The 14,092-nt window shown below is 37.5% G+C and overlaps 3 protein-coding genes across 4 annotated transcripts; all 3 read left to right on the forward strand.

Moving 5' to 3' along the window:
• The first annotated feature begins 539 nt into the window (after window positions 1–539).
• Window positions 540–6,336, forward strand: rack1 (receptor for activated C kinase 1). Its single transcript, XM_067390382.1, has 8 exons — window positions 540–749; window positions 1,196–1,367; window positions 2,321–2,468; window positions 4,417–4,512; window positions 4,754–4,864; window positions 5,094–5,234; window positions 5,836–5,946; window positions 6,212–6,336. The coding sequence occupies exons 1-8, from the start codon at window positions 641–643 to the stop codon at window positions 6,275–6,277; spliced, it is 954 nt and encodes a 317-aa protein (XP_067246483.1). The 5' UTR covers window positions 540–640; the 3' UTR covers window positions 6,278–6,336.
• A 14-nt stretch (window positions 6,337–6,350) lies between these two features.
• On the forward strand, window positions 6,351–9,102 carry nme5 (NME/NM23 family member 5). Its single transcript, XM_067390395.1, has 5 exons — window positions 6,351–6,857; window positions 7,143–7,348; window positions 7,632–7,732; window positions 7,807–7,925; window positions 8,926–9,102. Exons 1-5 carry the CDS (start codon window positions 6,714–6,716, stop codon window positions 9,013–9,015), a joined length of 660 nt encoding a protein of 219 aa, XP_067246496.1. The 5' UTR covers window positions 6,351–6,713; the 3' UTR covers window positions 9,016–9,102.
• Window positions 9,103–9,761: 659 nt separating this feature from the next.
• On the forward strand, window positions 9,762–13,582 carry hnrnpaba (heterogeneous nuclear ribonucleoprotein A/Ba). 2 transcript variants are annotated; one of them, XM_067382132.1, is made up of 9 exons: window positions 9,762–9,876; window positions 10,106–10,351; window positions 10,694–10,862; window positions 10,946–11,104; window positions 11,369–11,524; window positions 11,771–11,858; window positions 12,286–12,453; window positions 12,556–12,641; window positions 12,918–13,581. In XM_067382132.1, the coding sequence occupies exons 2-8, from the start codon at window positions 10,134–10,136 to the stop codon at window positions 12,624–12,626; spliced, it is 1,029 nt and encodes a 342-aa protein (XP_067238233.1). In that variant the 5' UTR covers window positions 9,762–9,876; window positions 10,106–10,133; the 3' UTR covers window positions 12,627–12,641; window positions 12,918–13,581. The 2 variants fall into 2 exon arrangements, with proteins under 2 accessions (XP_067238233.1, XP_067238238.1); XM_067382137.1 differs by lacking the exon at window positions 12,556–12,641 and having other exon boundaries at window positions 12,918–13,582.
• The last annotated feature ends 510 nt before the right edge of the window (window positions 13,583–14,092 follow it).

Genomic DNA, 14,092 nt, shown 5'->3' on the forward strand with positions numbered 1-14,092 from the left:
TTAAATGGCCTGGCTCCAAACCAAATTTTTAAGTATGCTACTATTTTGTTTTTTTAGTATAGGTTAAGCGACACTGTGGTGTTGTTTTATTATTATTATTATTATTATTATTATTATTAAAATAGAAGCAAAAAGGCTTGTAGTACAGAGCATGACATTTAATACATTTTTATTTTTAATGTACTGTTTGCATTGTATATTTTTCTTGCCGTTGTTCATGTTAATATGTATAAAAGAATTAACCAATAGGGCCTCTACATACACTAACTTTACACCATTTTAGTAACTTGCACATATTACATATAACTTATACATTCTAAACATTGCAGCTATGCTCCTTTAATTACTACATATTTTTAGGGACTTTATTAACATTTATTAAAATATGACAGCCTTCAAACCAGTACCAGTACTTTGTTTGAAGTGCCCCGTAATCCACACACTAGATGGCAGTAAGTTGTTTACATCAGTCATCACATGCGCGAACGCAAGCTGAAGAAGTCGGTTCACCCTCAAGAGTTTTGCTTCCGGTGTGCAGCTTCCTTTTCCTCTTGCCACAGTGTGAGAGATAGGGAGGATTTGGACCTCCGACAAAATCCAACTCCATCCACCTTTATAGGTGATTCTTTTCTGCGCCAAAATGACCGAGCAGATGACAGTAAGGGGTACCCTTAAGGGTCACAGTGGATGGGTCACCCAAATCGCCACCACACCCCAGTTTCCCGACATGATTCTGTCCGCATCCCGGGGTAAGTGTCCATAGAGCCGCGCTGGAGCCAAATGAGTTTCCTAAAACATGGGCAAATTACCCTGAATAATAATGCTGCCTTCACTTGCTCTCGGAATTATAGTAAATGCGAGTTTCCTAGGTAAAATTGCACTGGAACGCCCTCCAATTTCGAAAGTTGAATTCAATGAGCTCGTAATCACGACTTCAGAAGTGGGAATTATCAAATTTCCGATAGCACGTGAAGGCAGCATTAGTCCATTCTGCTCTGGTTCTGTGGAAAACCACTATTTTGCACCATCAAAACTTAGATTATGGTTTATATTCACCGGAAAGGTTCATAATGCAGTAGCAGTGTACGTTAGTAGCCAGTGTACCTGTCTAGAGTGTAAGATGCCACCAGCTGTCAAAAATCTGCAAATGAAAGTCAAAGATCTGGTGAGTGATATTCTGTTGTCTACCTTGCAGATAAGACCATCATCATGTGGAAGCTGACCCGTGATGAGACCAACTATGGCATCCCCCAGCGTGCTCTGAGGGGCCATTCCCACTTTGTGAGTGATGTTGTCATCTCATCTGATGGTCAGTTCGCCCTGTCTGGCTCCTGGGACGGCACCCTGCGCCTGTGGGATCTGACAACGTGAGTATTTGGAAGGAGGGTCCCGGGCAGTCATTCTAAATCTATCATCCATTGGTTTTGAAGTGGTGATGAAACTCAAATGCCATCTGTGTCACTGTGATGATAAAGAGGCTGTTTCTGAACTTAAATCTCTTATGTACCAAAGAATGTGCTTTTGTATGTCAGGGTTTTTTGCTCTTTTAGATGCCATGGACCTCAAATATGATCATCCTCAGGCGAGTAACCCCAACCCTAAAATTGAAAAGGCATCCATACAGTGTTTTGTGTAAAGACCCTATTTATACTGAAAAAAAAAAAAAAATAGTCTAAACATTATTAGGAAAATATTTAGTTCTATTTCATTTTTTTTCTTTTTCATTATAGCACTGTATGCTTGGATTTATTTATTTATATTTTTTTTTTATGAGCTTTTTGTTTTTTTGTTTTCTCATTTCATTTTTAATTTACCCTATTCTGTTAACAATTTAATATTTTATAACTGAATCATAAGGTCAGAATGTGACTCATGGGTATTTATTAGAGGGCAAAGAAGCCCCAAAATGTCAATATTGTGGTGCTAAGTCATTTATAAAAATAAAAAAAAATTGTCTGCCCAATTTTTAATTGAGATGACAAAATGACTTGTGAGATGGATTCAGAAAAACACTTTCGTTTTTTTTTATCACAAGTACATTTAATTATTAGCTATTTATAATATACACAATTATTCGAGTTGATTTTTATCAAATATTTGCATCTATTTTTTTTTTAAATTGAATGTTAAATTTGTATCTATTAAATAACTTGTGAAGCTCTAATGGCAATAAACTTACAATATACTCGCAACCAACTTTAAGGTCAGAATGATCCCATAGCCTTCATCTGCCTGGAGTGTCAGATTAAAAATGAATGTAGATCACAGCATTATTACTAAATGTCAAATTGGTCTGAATTTGTCCTTTTGTCTCACTTAGGGGCACTACAACCCGCCGTTTTGTTGGACACACCAAGGATGTTCTGAGCGTGGCTTTCTCTGCTGACAACCGTCAGATTGTGTCTGGTTCCAGAGACAAGACCATCAAGCTGTGGAACACCTTGGGAGTCTGCAAGTACACCATCCAGGTAGACATCTATGATGTCAGAGTGGTTTACCGGGAGCCTTGCCCATCATCAGGGTTCTTGTGGGTCCCTAAAAATTCTTAATGTCTTAAATTGTGATAGTTTTAATTCAAAAGTATCTTAAGAGGTGTAACAAATATTAGATTTTCTTAAATTTGCGGATGGTTTTATAGGAATTGCAGTACAGCCTAATGTGATTTATTAAACTGCAAAAAGTGTATTTAAAAAGTGGCATAAAAGCAACACGGAGGTGAACACCGGTTCAACACACAGTGATGGCGCACGAGCGGTGAGCCTTGCGTCTTCACTAAACTTTGTCAGTTGTATTTTCCAGTTTGGACATTAGAGCGATTTTAGACGATTGGATGTATATTATTTCGAGCAGAGAGGAACCCAGAAACTAGTTGTCAGCGCTGTCCAGTGACTTATCACTAAAGTAGCTTAGAAACTCAAAAGTTATTATAGCATACATTGGTACTGTACTAATTTATCTTTATCTGATTTACAACGATCAGAAATCTGTAAGAAATGTTACGAACCATAGATAAAATAACTGCTGATAGTGAGCAGTTATGTCAGATCACTCTTTCAATAGAAAATATCCCGCCTTTAATAGTTAGTCATATTTACAGTACATACCTTGTCGGTAAACAATGAAGGGAAGGAAAAAAAACCAGAAACAAAATAATTGCTCTACCTGAAATCGAGGTAAAATGTTCAGTTAATCGTGGTTTTAAATTTTAGGCCATAATCGTCCAGCCCTAGATTAAAACATGGGCAATTCACTTAACAATACATTGTTTCAAAACCACTTTACAGAAAACCCATGTTTCAATATTACAATTTAGGAGGTATTATTGTCATCAGTCAGAGATGTGTATCAAAGTAATGTCCATATGGCAGTAATATACAGCTATAATTTAATATTATGTGCTTATTGTCATGTAGTCACCAGGCAGGTGTAAAAGCAAGAATACTAGTTTCTAGTATGCCTAGTAAGAGCTTGATTAGCTGTTTCAAGTGTGTTTAATTGGGGTTAGAGCTAAACTTTGCAGGACAGTGGAGCAGGATTGGACACCACTGAGTTAAAGGGTTAGTTCACCCCGCAAAGAAAAAATGTCATTAATTACTCACCTTCATGTTCTTGTCCAAACTCGTAAGACTTTTGTTCATCTTCACTAAACATGTAAACATTGATCAGCAAACATAAGCAGAAGCTCAACCGAACCTGAATGACGCACAAGAACAAACCTCTTCCGGAAGGAACAGGTGAACCTCATTGGTTACGCGGGTTTAAAACGACATGAGGGCGAGTAATTAATGACAGAATTTAAATTTTGGGGTGAAACGCATGTCGGACAGCGATTACAACTTGTGCTCATAATGATTACATTATAAGGACAATATTAAAATAATTTTTGAAATTGCTTTGATCCAAAGTGGCCCCCCTCTGAAATCTTCGCAATTTACTGCATCGCCTAAAAACATTGCAAAGGCTGGATCCAGACTGTAGCTGGTGCAATTTGTAATCTATAGAATCAGAAGAAGCAAAACAATTAGCGTAGCTAATGTTCATAGTATTTTAGACTACAGATAAACATGTATATTTGGTACCGTTTCATCAGATAAAATGGTACAAGCTTACGAAAAGAATTGTGAATGCTTTGCTAAAGAGATGTCTTTAATCTTGATTCAAACAGTGTGTGTCTGAGCTCTGAACATTATCAGGAAAGCATGTTTCGAAAACATGATGCATGATTCATTTTGAGATTGTATGGGTTTGTTCTAACTTCTATATGGACATAACATTACTTTTATTTGGTCTTGAAGATCTTTAAGATGTCATAAATTTGACTTTAGGGAATCTGTAGAGTTTTTTTTTTTTTTTTTTTTTAATGTTTAGATTAGTTGGTGCTGTTCTGAAGCCCTTTATTTCAACTTTCATCCACAGGATGACAGTCACACTGAGTGGGTGTCATGTGTGCGTTTCTCTCCCAATAGCAGCAACCCCATCATTGTGTCCTGCGGCTGGGACAAAATGGTCAAGGTGAGACCTCATTTTAATGTAAACTATAATTGTTGATCTGTGTCTTTGCAATGACTTTACCCTGTGATTAAAGAAATTACATTCTTATTGTCTGAGCTCTTGGGCTCTGTTGACAAGTCCTGCAATTATGATGGGTAATGGATTAAAACCATTAACATGCAAGTGAACAAAATGGATAACTTGAATAAATCAACTTAATATTTGCTAATGCATCCAGTTTGATTTTGTGTGTTTGTTATAGGTATGGAATCTTGCTAACTGCAAGCTGAAGACCAACCACATTGGCCACACTGGATACCTGAACACAGTGACCGTGTCTCCTGATGGATCTCTGTGTGCGTCCGGTGGAAAGGTAATGCATTCTTTTTCCTGTTATCACTACTGAAATTAATAAATTAACCTGGTCAGGTCCGAGTGTTAAAGAGATGATGAAACCCAAACTTAACGCCATCTGCATTCCATGTGATGACACAGAGGCTGTTTCTGAACTGAAAAAAAAAAAGTTGTTTGAAATCATTAGGAAGGTGAATAAATGTGCGTTAGCTTTTCAATCTGTATTTGTGTTTGTCCTCATATTTCAGGATGGGCAAGCCATGCTATGGGACCTGAATGAGGGCAAGCACCTTTACACCCTGGATGGTGGTGACACCATCAACGCCCTTTGCTTCAGCCCCAACCGCTACTGGCTGTGTGCTGCCACTGGACCAAGCATCAAGATCTGGGTGAGTTTATGTACATGCACCTTTCTCATTCATATTATATAATGTAAAAGCCTATATAAGATAAATTTCCCTTTCAATGTAAAGGGCTATATATTTTGAAGTTGGCATGAAATAGATTTATGATTTAGTGTCTTCCCTGTAATGACGTATATCCAAGTGAAAGTTTCTTGAAGAGAAAAATAAAAAATTGGGGGACTTGATTTTGTTCATGGGGGAATTGTCTGGATGATTGGATGGTTGTGGGTTTCTATTGGTGGATCTCATGTGAGTGACTGGTTGTCCCGCCCTAGCGCCAATAAATGCGTCAGAAGAAATGCTGCAAGAGGGAGGGAAAAGTTATTTTGATAAAACCTGTGGGGGCACATGAATAAAGTGTACAGACAAATAATTTATAATACTGCAATATTACATGAAAGAATTCTCATTTTTGATTTCATTGTGACTAAAAGTAATCATTTATATGGGAGCACAGGGTTCAGTGATGAAACTCAGTGCCTTTTGTAACTATGATGATAAAGAGGGCTTTTTGAGAATTATTGGCTTCAGCAGAAATAGCATTTTCATACTGCTGTTGCAAAGCTTGACTGTATTGTCTCTACAGGATCTGGAGGGCAAGATCATTGTTGATGAGCTGAGGCAGGACATCATTACCACCAACAGCAAGGCTGAGCCTCCTCAGTGCACTTCTCTGGCCTGGTCTGCTGATGGACAGGTGGGTTTTACAGCAACCTTTTCTGCCTGGAATGAGTTCCTGGACTTGCATCTCATCACTCACTGATTTGGTGTCTTGTTCTTATTTGATGGCTGTAAATTCTGGTTGGAGCAGCTTCCCCATTGATTATTCCCAATCACTTATAACATCTGAAACCTTATGGTGACAGTCCTGCAAATATGAGGGGGGCAGTAATATGCTTTTAAATCAATAGTAAAGTGCTTCTAAAACAATACCTGATAATTCCTCTCTTTTCTCATCACAGACACTCTTTGCTGGCTACACTGACAACCTGATCAGAGTGTGGCAGGTGACCATTGGAACCAGATAAAAGCCTTTTCTAATGTCTGAATAAAAACGTTTTAAAAAGATTTATAATTGACTTTGTGTTTACTTTAATTTCTCTGCCTTTCAATAAACTAAGAACTGACATGTAACCATGTGAGTAACTGAAATAGGTTTGTAAAGCCACTAGATGGCGCTACTGCATTTTAATGTAATTTATGCAACTGTAACCTAGCAACAAGGACAACAAACCCGACTCTTCCCAGAGGACGCGACATGATACAGGCGCCTAAATGAAATGACTATTTTTATATATTGTAGGTAAGAAAACCGTGTTAATTGTGCTTGTATTTTGGTAACTATGACTATTTGCACTTTATAACTGAGAAATGCAGCCTTGCCAATTCAAACAACTTAGAATTTAACCGGGAAAAAGTCCAGTAATTGCAGTGAAATTGTGTAAAACTAGCTGATTTAAAGTAATGGAGAGCGACAGTCCTCAAAACCAGATGCCAGAACCTCGTATCTTCGTGGAGAGAACTTTGGCTTTAATCAAACCTGATGCCATCCATAAAACTGACGAAATAGAAGACGTTATTCTTCAATCTGGATTTACAATTCTGCAGGTACGTGACGTTAAGTGGAATTTGTATTAAATATTTTACGTCCATAAAATGGTTTCTGGAATATAGGAAATAGCTAAATTTGTCATTTTGGAAGCACAAGACAGTCACGTGATGTCTGATGTCCACTACTTTGCACTATGAGGCTGGTGAAATCATGCAACTAGTTTTAAGCCACAGCAGAAATATACTATTATATCATCTAATGGCTCATATTTTGTTGCCAGCCTGGATGATGAAAAACAGTTCCTGCAGAATATTTGCTTTCTTGTGTTTCTTATTTAACAGAAAAGGCGACTTCAGCTGAGTCCAGAGCAATGCAGTGATTTCTATGCTGAGCATTATGGGAAGCTGTATTTTCCTCATCTGACTGCCTTCATGAGCTCAGGACCGGTTGTTGCTCTAGCACTGGCCCGACACCAGGCTATTGCCACCTGGAAAGCTATAATGGGACCGGTCAGCAGCATAAAGGCTAGAGAGACGCATCCCGACTGGTAATGAATGTCAATGAATGAATCTCTCTCTGTGCAGGTGGTTTAATAATAAAATGGATGACTTATGAAGCTAAATTCTCATGTACTGTTGGGACAACTATCACAGTGCACCATTTTCTGTTCCTTTCAAACCCCTGGCCAAATAAATGGATACTTTTGTTGGATTTTATGCACTTCAGGCTAATAATTTACAAGGCTATTGTTCATTGCAATGTCTAAATCATGTTTTTTTCCTCTTTCTGGGAAATACACTACTGGGTCCACATCAACATGTCACCATCAGTCTGAGAGCGAGACTGGGCTCGTGTGACCTGCGGAATGCTGTGCATGGCAGTGAATCCTTCTCTGCTGCTGAGAGGGAGATCCGGTTCATGTTTCCCAACTGTGAGTGAATCTAACAATGAACAAGATTAAACATAATAAATATCTCTTTTATTATTATTTGTCATCTATTTCAGCTGTGATTGAACCCATTCCTTTGGGAGATGCTGCCAAAGATTACCTGAGCCGGTATGTCAGCCCAACACTTCTCACTGGACTGACAGAGCTGTGCAAGAAAAAGCCAGTGGACCCCTTTGTAAGTGTATCTTTTTATAAAAGCAATAAAAAGGAATTCTAAAAAGATTCTTTAAAATATATAATGCTTTGTTTCCCAAAAGAAACTACAGGAATTACATGAGGACAAAAAAATGACAGAATTTTCATTTTTGGGCGAATCATTTCTTCACCAAAAACTGTAATTCCAATTTCCTTTCCTTTGACACCCTGAGCCCAGTTGTTCAAAATAAATTCAAACGGATTTCAGGTATCGGATTGGATCAAATCTTGAAAATGGGTTGTTCAAAAGAAGAAAAAAAGTAAACTGAAATCAGATTAGATCACATAATCCAATCATGGTTTTGATCTTAATCAAACCTTAAGTATGTATTGTTCAAACTTTTTAGAATTGGGATACCTTTGATCCAAAGAAATCTGGATTATCCTGATCCCAGGTGATGGTTTAATTCTGGATGGATTTCAGGAACAAACACTTTAAAACTGGTTAAAATAATACAATAATAAATATTAATAGACATTTGCATCATGTAGTGTATATACAGTGTATATATTTATATTTTGCATTTAACCCCAACAGCTATGAATATATAACAAGCTGTCATTTATCACTGTATAGTAATTACATTTGAAACAGTTAAAAGATGTTTCTAACAACTGCATCCCTTATTCCTTATTTTTCTTGTTTTTGCTGTGGGTCATATGAGGCATTTGGCTGTAACTGAAAATGCAAAGGGATGTCTGTATTGATTTGTGCTAATTTCTCTCTTCAAATAAAAACACTTATAACAGTCAGCATGGGATCACATTTTATCTGTTGCTCTTAAGCTAGTAGCCTGTAGTCCCAATGTTTGTGATCCAATCTAATATTGCTTTGAAAAACTGGCACTATAGTAAAATGGATTACAAGACAAGGGATTTACAAATACGAGACTCCAATTAAACTTTTTGAACAACTGTGCCTTGGTTTTATTATTTATCTATACGCTGTTATTTTTGTACTGTATCACTTTTCTTTACAGACATGGCTTGCTGACTGGCTGATGAATAATAACCCTAATAAGCCCAAAATATCTGATGGAACAGTAGTGAAGCCAACTACTACTGCCTAGACCGATTTGTTTTTCAAGCAACAAGAATTTACTAACATGTTACTGTCTTGATCTAGTTTGGTTGTTTTTTCCATATTCGATCTGCTATGCAATAAAATAAAGTGTACTTTATAAACAATGCTGATTTAACCCTTGTTTTGTGCTAAATATTTTCTTGTCTAAATGTTTAATTGTCATGATTAATTTAAAGGTAAGACAAAATTGCATTTACAGTATCTTTTTGTCGGTCGATTACTACAACACTAGAAGACCTATTCTTACATATTCATCATCTCCCAATAAAATAGTGTTATTTTTTTATATACATTTAACCCTTCTAATGGCGATAAACATTCAACTCGCAATCAATGTTTAATGTGAATAACTCAGTAGATTGAGATAATTATCCGATCTCGACAACAAAATGAATGTTAGCATGCTAATGAATCAAATGTCTATTGCAAATGTAGTTGTAACGTCTTCGTACTATTTTGATTAAGCATTACAAACACAAACGGCTGTTTCTTGCATTGTCTTTGTAGACTGCTTCTAAAAATATATATATATATATACATATATACTTCATTTACAAGTGGTCAACAACATGTTTATAAATCAGACAAGAACAAAGACTTCTTCCCCCACTCGACACGAAGGTTCAGAAGAAGCGCGTTTGGGGGAGGATTTCTGTGACGTCTAAAAGACATATTTAATTGGTTGGTAGAATGATAGGCGTTCAAAGCCATCCAATCAAATTTGCCCTTACTAAAATTCCTTTATCTTCCATCCAGTAATATAAAACCAACCGCTTGTCGGCGCAATAAGGAAGGGCCCACACCGCGGAAAGCGTTCCACGGAGACTTTTCACTTGCTGCTTTTAAGGTAAAGTATTTACTAGCAAATGATGAAATTATTAGTCCAGTGTGCGTATTTAGTTGCGTTAATCCTCATATTTAATTCTAGGACAGTAAAGCTGTGTATTTACGAATGAGGACAACGATATGTTTACATTCTTGTTGCGTATGAGAATGCAAGCGCCGCTGTTCAAAATGGAGGTGCATATGCGTTATATAAGGCGCTTCCTTTTGTAACCGTTTCACATTTTCTGCAGTTTTAGGTTTTTACATTCAACTACCACCATGTCAGACGCCGAGCAGCAGTATATGGAAACCTCAGAAAACGGCCACGAGGGCGAAGATGATCTGAACGGAGCCGGGCAGTACGAGGAGGGCAACGGGAATGCGCAGGCCGGGGCGCAGGGAGACGCCGGTGCGGACGAAACGGCCGGGGATGAGGATGAAAATGGTGCATCGGACGGCGGGCAAATTGACGCGAGCAAAGGAGAGGAAGATGCGGGGTATGTTAGTGGAATAATTGTGCTAAATGTTCGGACATAAAATCCTTTGTTCCTTCCGTCTTTGTTGGCGCCATGTGTCTTTTGTAGGGGGATGGGCGAATTTGGTGAATTGAGCATAAAGAGGCTTTTTAAAATTCACTGTTGCATACTGTTGTTTCCTTGGGCGAGCGTTTCTATATTTTTATGTGCTTAAAGCGCATCTGTATTGTGTTGTCGTTTTTATTTACGTTTATTAATAGAAAGTGGTTTTTTTTTTTTTAATGCAAGAAATTGGGAAATTGTGAAATCTGCGCTACCACGCCCCCTCCTGGTCTCACCATTTTTCCTGCTTCGTTTCCTCAGGAAAATGTTTGTTGGGGGGCTCAGCTGGGACACTAGTAAAAAGGATCTTAAAGACTACTTCTCTAAATTTGGAGAGGTGACAGACTGCACCATTAAAATGGACCCCAACACTGGACGATCAAGAGGATTTGGGTTTATTCTTTTTAAAGAGCCAGCTAGTGTAGATAAGGTAAGCGTTGGTGCTTAGGAAAACCTAAAGTCTTGTGATGTAGTTAACCATCGAAGACTCACAGATTTCTTTTCTTTGCACAGGTTTTAGCACAAAAAGAGCACAGACTGGATGGACGACAGATTGACCCTAAAAAAGCGATGGCAATGAAGAAAGAACCTGTTAAGAAGATCTTTGTTGGTGGACTGAACCCTGAAACTACGGAAGAGAGGATCCGCGAATATTTTGGTGCCTTTGGCGAGGTATTGGAGTTGTTCCTTTTTTTTTTTAGGTTTCTAAATTTGTTTTATTTTAGGCCTGCTGAGAAAAATGTGTACAATTACAATCCCAAGTTTTACTTTGGAAATATGCATTCATTTGTGTTTTTAAAATTAAAGGAATGATAAAGTATATATTGCCAATTCTTTCTCTTGCACATTGTCTGTAGGTGTTGCTTCCGCATTTTAAACCTGTGCATTTGATTGATTTTTTTTGTTGTTGTTGTTTTTGTTTTTTTGTCACTACAGATTGAGACTATTGAACTTCCAATGGATCCAAAGACAAACAAGAGGAGAGGGTTTGTCTTCATTACCTTCAAGGAGGAAGATGCTGTCAAGAAAGTTCTGGAAAAGAAATATCACAACGTCAGTGGAACCAAGGACACAAATGGAAAAGAAGGCCTTGTGAGTGTTTCCAGTGTGACATTCACTTTGAATTTACTGATAATTGTGATTAAATCTAGAGTTTTTCAGATTTTGACATTCTGCTATCCATTTATACTTCCCATCAACGCAATGTAATTGCAATGTTCTTATGATATTCCGTAATCTACTTATGTTCAGTATTGATTTTAATGGTATTATGTGCAGATGTTTTACTGTTATGACTTCTCTTTCATTATTCACTCAATTGTCTTTTCTTTCTCCCAGTGCGAGATTAAGATTGCACAGCCTAAGGAAGTGTACCAGCAGCAGCAGTATGGAGGTCGCTTTGGAGGAAGAGGAAGGGGGCGTGGAGGTTAGTAAAGCTGAATGTCTATCTCCTATTGGACTCTCATCTGCCACTCAAACTGTAGGCTGCCTTAGTCTGAGTAAAGTTTACTAGACCAGATAACGTCTGCTTATCAAATATACACTGATCTACAACAGCAAAACAACTCAGTGCAGTTGCCCTTGTGCATCTGTATATGATTCAAATTAATCTGCTGAATCTGAATGTCTTGTAAATTAAGTATTAAACATTTGTAATACGAATACAATCTCATTCTGAATTTATTGCTTGCATGCAGATATTTAGTTTTTCCATACATGGGAAGTTTTCAGATTTAATCCATCGTAAAACATTTTGCTTATTTCAGATCCAAAGCTTAAGTAGAGATCAGTTGCTTCATGGTTTAAGTCCCTTACAGATATGCTGTGTTTAAAATAGTGTTTCATTTTTATAGGCCAGGGTCAGAACTGGAATCAGGGCTACAGCAACTACTGGAATCAAGGCTACGGCAACCAGGGTTACGGCTACGGAGGACAGCAAGGTTACGGTGGATATGGTGGATACGGAGGCTACGGCAACTACGATTACTCTGGAGGCTACTACGGCGGTGGATATGACTATAGTAAGCACTGATTGACCTTGGGGTTTCCCCACCGTCCCCGTTGGGTTCTTGTGAATACGAGGGACTCAAGTTCCTTTCTCTGCTCTTCTCTTACCCCCCTAGACCAGGGCAATACAAGCTATGGAAAAACTCCAAGACGTGGGGCTCACCAGAGTAGCTACAAGCCATACTGATCATGTGTAGTTCAGGTATGAATTTTTATTTTTTCCCACCACTCATGGTAAGGTTAATTTGATTGTGTCGCTCCATTACCAATTCATCTCCATTTACCCAGCCGAACTATAAGGCAGATAGAACGAATCCGTTTGGGGAGGGTTTTCGAGATCTGGTAGGGTTGTAGTGGTAGATCATGATAGGCCCCATCTCTTCACCTTTTTTTTTTTTTTTTTTTTTTTTTTTTTTCAAAATACATGTATAGTAAATGTTGTTTAAAGCAACTAAGTCTCAGTGTTTTCTCTTTAAAGGTCGTAAAGCTACCGAGCAGGAACCAGCCGTCTGGTCACAGTGAACATTGGGGTCTTTTACTTTTGGAAGCTGGCAGAATCTGGACTTCTGCTTCATTTTGTACAGAAAACATAAGGAACTGGGGGGGTGCAAATGTCACTTGTCATTTGTTTTATAATTTTTTTTGTTTTTGTTTTTATTTTTTTGTTTGTGTCCTTTTTACATTTCCAGAGATGGAAGTGTTATTTTTTTACTGTACTTTTTGGTACCTTTTTGATTCTAATGTATTGTATGGTTGTATTTTACATCATGGCTGTGTCTATCACATCTAGGCTCAGAGCTTTCCAAATAAACAGTTTTGGTTCATTTTTCTTTAGTGTTTCTAGATTATATATTTTTTTTTTTTTCCTGTCACCTGTGCTCTGTGTTGCAAAGTTGCATGGCTTCAAGGTGAGATGAAAAGGGATTTCTAAACGATTGTAAGCTTGTCCATTAAAACGTTGGTGGCAAGTCTTGATGACTTTTTTTTTTATTATTATTATTTTTATTTTTATTTTTCCCCCTCTACTGCTTTTAAGGAGATTTCCTCCTGTATTGTTAGATATTTAAGAGTGGCTTTAATAGTGATTAAACTATACCTCAACATACACACACAGGTAATTGTAACATGATTCTTTCTCAAAACACTGGATACACATTCCTCCAGTGTCTTGGACAAATTTCAAGAAATAAACTTGATTTTTAAGATGTCTATTGTATGTCTAATGCTTTTGCGTTCAATCTCCATAATGAAGTTGAACCATCCACCTGAAGTTTGCATTTGAAGAGATGAGAATGTCTAAAAGAAATTTAACAGTTCAGTCAAGGTAGCTGGCCAATAAATATAGAATAGGTCATTGTTTAAAATGGGCCAGTTTGTATCTAATCCTGACTAATAGTTAGTTGTGGAATGCAGCTTAGAGGGGCATACATGGATAAAGCAGTTTGTTCTTTCATTTCTGCTTTTGTTGTAACTTGAATTTCTATTTTAAGCAGCAGCAAACTTTTTTCCAATACCAGAACGTTTTTCCCTTGAACTGATAATATTCAGAGGACTTTGAGTTTTAATTTAACACAATATAGAAGGGAGTCCAAAAGTGGCATGGCATGGTGTGTAGTTGTACTACACTACACAGCATGCTGACCAGATACAATA

The sequence above is a fragment of the Chanodichthys erythropterus genome, chromosome 1 (assembly GCF_024489055.1).
Source record: "Chanodichthys erythropterus isolate Z2021 chromosome 1, ASM2448905v1, whole genome shotgun sequence".
NCBI lineage: Eukaryota > Metazoa > Chordata > Actinopteri > Cypriniformes > Xenocyprididae > Chanodichthys > Chanodichthys erythropterus.

What these genes read in the sequence shown, in the direction of transcription:
- nme5 (XM_067390395.1), top strand. Translation starts at nt 6,714, where the DNA reads ATGGAGAGCGACAGTCCTCAAAACCAGATGCCAGAACCTCGTATCTTC. An exon ending in CTGGATTTACAATTCTGCAG is followed by an intron (nt 6,858 to 7,142) that starts GTACGTGACGTT and finishes CTTATTTAACAG; the next exon opens with AAAAGGCGACTTCAGCTGAG. An exon ending in AAAAGCCAGTGGACCCCTTT is followed by an intron (nt 7,926 to 8,925) that starts GTAAGTGTATCT and finishes TTTTCTTTACAG; the next exon opens with ACATGGCTTGCTGACTGGCT.
- hnrnpaba (XM_067382132.1), top strand. Translation starts at nt 10,134, where the DNA reads ATGTCAGACGCCGAGCAGCAGTATATGGAAACCTCAGAAAACGGCCAC. An exon ending in AAAGGAGAGGAAGATGCGGG is followed by an intron (nt 10,352 to 10,693) that starts GTATGTTAGTGG and finishes TCGTTTCCTCAG; the next exon opens with GAAAATGTTTGTTGGGGGGC. An exon ending in AAGAGGAAGGGGGCGTGGAG is followed by an intron (nt 11,859 to 12,285) that starts GTTAGTAAAGCT and finishes TCATTTTTATAG; the next exon opens with GCCAGGGTCAGAACTGGAAT.
- rack1 (XM_067390382.1), top strand. Translation starts at nt 641, where the DNA reads ATGACCGAGCAGATGACAGTAAGGGGTACCCTTAAGGGTCACAGTGGA. An exon ending in CGCCTGTGGGATCTGACAAC is followed by an intron (nt 1,368 to 2,320) that starts GTGAGTATTTGG and finishes TGTCTCACTTAG; the next exon opens with GGGCACTACAACCCGCCGTT. An exon ending in TCTGCAAGTACACCATCCAG is followed by an intron (nt 2,469 to 4,416) that starts GTAGACATCTAT and finishes TTTCATCCACAG; the next exon opens with GATGACAGTCACACTGAGTG.